Source organism: Cynara cardunculus, assembly GCF_001531365.2.
Source record: "Cynara cardunculus var. scolymus isolate 2C chromosome LG 6, CcrdV1, whole genome shotgun sequence".
In the NCBI taxonomy this organism is placed as follows: Eukaryota; Viridiplantae; Streptophyta; class Magnoliopsida; order Asterales; family Asteraceae; genus Cynara; species Cynara cardunculus.
In genome coordinates, this window is record NC_037533.1 from 12,113,095 (window position 1) to 12,116,390 (window position 3,296).

General features: G+C 33.6%; 1 protein-coding gene across 1 annotated transcript in view; it reads right to left on the reverse strand.

Moving 5' to 3' along the window:
• Positions 1-2,336: 2,336 nt before the first annotated feature.
• The window catches only part of LOC112514155, a 3,765-nt gene continuing 2,805 nt past the window's right edge, over positions 2,337-3,296 (reverse strand). Inside the window, exons 2-3 of the mRNA XM_025120486.1 lie at positions 3,024-3,270; positions 2,337-2,927 (exon numbers count right to left, since the gene is read on the reverse strand). Of these exons, the coding sequence (XP_024976254.1) occupies positions 2,337-2,927; positions 3,024-3,270 (838 nt within the window). The remainder of the gene's footprint in view (positions 2,928-3,023; positions 3,271-3,296) is intronic.

Below are 3,296 nucleotides of genomic sequence, written 5' to 3' on the forward strand. Positions count from 1 at the left end.
ACTCAATCACCCATGTCAATGTATCTGATACACTATTGCAAACATCATTAGCTAATTCGCATGTTCTAACACATTGATGCAAATGGTCTCATTAGTACATTACATAAGCCTTTACATGATGACGCAATGTTTACCAATGAAATTAGATTCATATGTAAGCTGATGAATTTGGTTTCATCAGTATGTTATATGCTGTTTTATGCACAGTTTCAGCATGAATTTGGTTTCATCAGTATGTCCCATGCTGTTTAATGAAGCTAAATGCACACCATGTTACATTATGTTTTATATGCATAGTAACAGCAAGTAACATGCTGTTAATGAACCTAAATGCTTGTACTAACACATTAACAGAAATGTAACAGCAAGTAACATGCTGTTAATTAACCTAAACGCTTGTACCAGCACATTAACAACAATGTAACAGTAACATAATGTTACATCAAGTTTTATATGCACAGTAACATGCTCTGAATAAACCTAATTACAATGTTACTTTTGTTAGATGATGTTAATGAACATATAAAACTCTTCTTATAAATGTAACATGCTGTTAATGAAACTCTATGTTAATGCACTGTAACGTGCTGATTTTTATGAAATGTAACATTTTGTTAATGAAACTACAAACTTCATGAAATGATAGGTATTCTTCCCATTACTGGATAAGGGWCACTATTATCTTGTTGTGTTCAATCTGAAGAACCCATCGGTTGTTGTCATAGACAACAGATATCAAGAGGTGTCCGATGATGATCAACTTCTACAGATGTATGACTTCATCACAGACATTTTGGTATGAAAAAAATATTGACGTATAATTGTATTCTTTATTAATATGATATACGATGTGTTAACCATATCATTCCGTTTGTGTAGCAAAGATTGATGACCATGCATTTGAATGCTGTTGGACATCCAGCGGGGAGAGAACTAGATGAAATCGGCCAAGAAAGGTTGAGGATGGATTGGCAGACACAAAACAACTTCGATGATTGTGGCGTGTTTGCAATGAGACACATGGAGACGTACATGGGTAATGTGCGAACATGGAATACTAGCCTGTCAAAAGAAGGAAAAACACAAGAGATCCAAATAGCCTCCCTAAGAATGAAATATGTAGCAAAATTATTGGTGAACAACTACAACAAGAAGAAGGAATATGTCGTTAAGGAAGTTGAGAAGTTTCAATCAATGGATGAAGCCATCCGAAAAAAGTTAAGAAAACATGTTGACGAAACAAAAACTGAGAGACTTCAAATCTGATTGATTGATGTTCTTTTATACTTTTCGCATGTAGAGGGTTTTAATGACTTGCTTTTGGTATCNAAATCTGATTGATTGATGTTCTTTTATACTTTTCGCATGTAGAGGGTTTTAATGACTTGCTTTTGGTATCGAATTTTCTAGTTTGTTTAAACATTATGCTATTGGCTAATTCAACGTTATGAAATGTATATGACATTTGATGAACATATTTTGCCAACGCATTGTCATATGAATGCTAACCATACAGATTCAAAATCTTGAATAACATATTCAAATAAGCACTTTGTTCAACTACACAAAAAGTTGAAAATGTTATATGGAACTTGATTCATACTGAATATATAATGCAAACCATATCCATCCAAAAATACATGATTATTACATATTCACAATATGTTATGGTAGAATGACTAATACATTCTGCCCTACCCATGTTCATCAGAATGTTTTCTAATGAACCCATGTTCATCATAATGTATTGTAATCACATAACTTTTTCCAACTACACAAAAGGATAAAATGAAATCATACACAACTATATCAAAAGTTTCTTAATGCATGTAGAAAATAATGCAAAACATAATGATCAATATTCATTGATTATAACATTTGGTGATTCCAGATTCACAATCTATTATTGAAGCATCATTAACACAATTTGATGAACCCATATTAGTCAGATYCGTATGTACCCACATAACTTTTTCAAAGTACACAAAAGGGTAAAATGAATTCATACCCAACTAGATCAAAAGTTTCTTGATGCATGTATAAATAATGAAAACACATAATGATCAATATTCGGTGAGTTTAACATGCGGTGATACCAGATTGACAATAAGAAAAATATGTACCCATTCTCATGAGAATTATATGTACCAACTTGGCTTTTTACACGTACCTCAACCACTAAAATGAAAGCATATTCAAATTTATTAAAAATTAGAGATTCACTAAATATTTAATGAAAACATTTTATAAAATGTAGTATATTTAACTAAAACACAATAGTATAATCCTATAATGTGTTGAACCCTGTAATATCACCAAGAATTAAAAGGCATAATTTAAGTGGAATCATGTTTTGGACAATTCCTCGAATCATGTGTAGCCATTTGTCGACATAACCGACACTTTCTCTTCTGCTTTTTGCCATTCGTAATTGCTTTCTCAACAGCGCTAATAAGTCTCTTACCAGTCCCACAACCTTTATTCCGTATGCCGGTTGGAGGTAGAACATCGATATTTTCTGGTTGAGATAYTCCAAGAAACTCTTTAATAGATGTTGTTGTCTCTTGAGCGTGTGACTGTATAGAAAGTTCACTATCAATCTTTGTATCCCATTCTTGAAGTTGGTTAACAAATTTTGACAAAATATGTTTCTCATTTYGYACTCGACCTADAATACGTTCAAAATACGAATAAGCAACACTCATCAACCTCTCCTTATCAGCGTCAACTTCCCCATATCTGAAACGTGCTGGTAACCACTCCACTGGGACTAGATCGCGCCTCCAGCAGCGAAGTATATACTTATCTGGAATTCTATCAACCTCGTCATTTAACATTACCTTGAGAGCATGATGACATAAAATCCCGTTACGAACAAAACAGTTACATGAGCAATCATACGAGTTTTCAATCTTGTTCTTGACAACCTATCAAGTGAGAAACACGAGAGATATTTTGAAGTTGCATTAGGAATTATACTATTTGAACTGTTTGGCAAAATTGGAAAATTAAGAAATAACTACCGTGTACTTTGTGGTGATCCTAGAAGCTTTGTTCTTGTGTGTTATTGTGTACACTCGGATTTCACCAACGTCAGTGAATCCATCCCATCCACAAAGCCAAACAGCCTTTTTTAACTCTTTCTGAAGTTCAAAAAATATCGTTCGTGTATATACTTCTGCTACATGAGCTTCTAATTTACAAGGAGACACCAATCGAGGAACTGTGCTCTTCGTTGTCACCTCTAGCGAACCATGTGTTGTCCGTTGGCTTTCAATTGCATTATCAAAAGAACG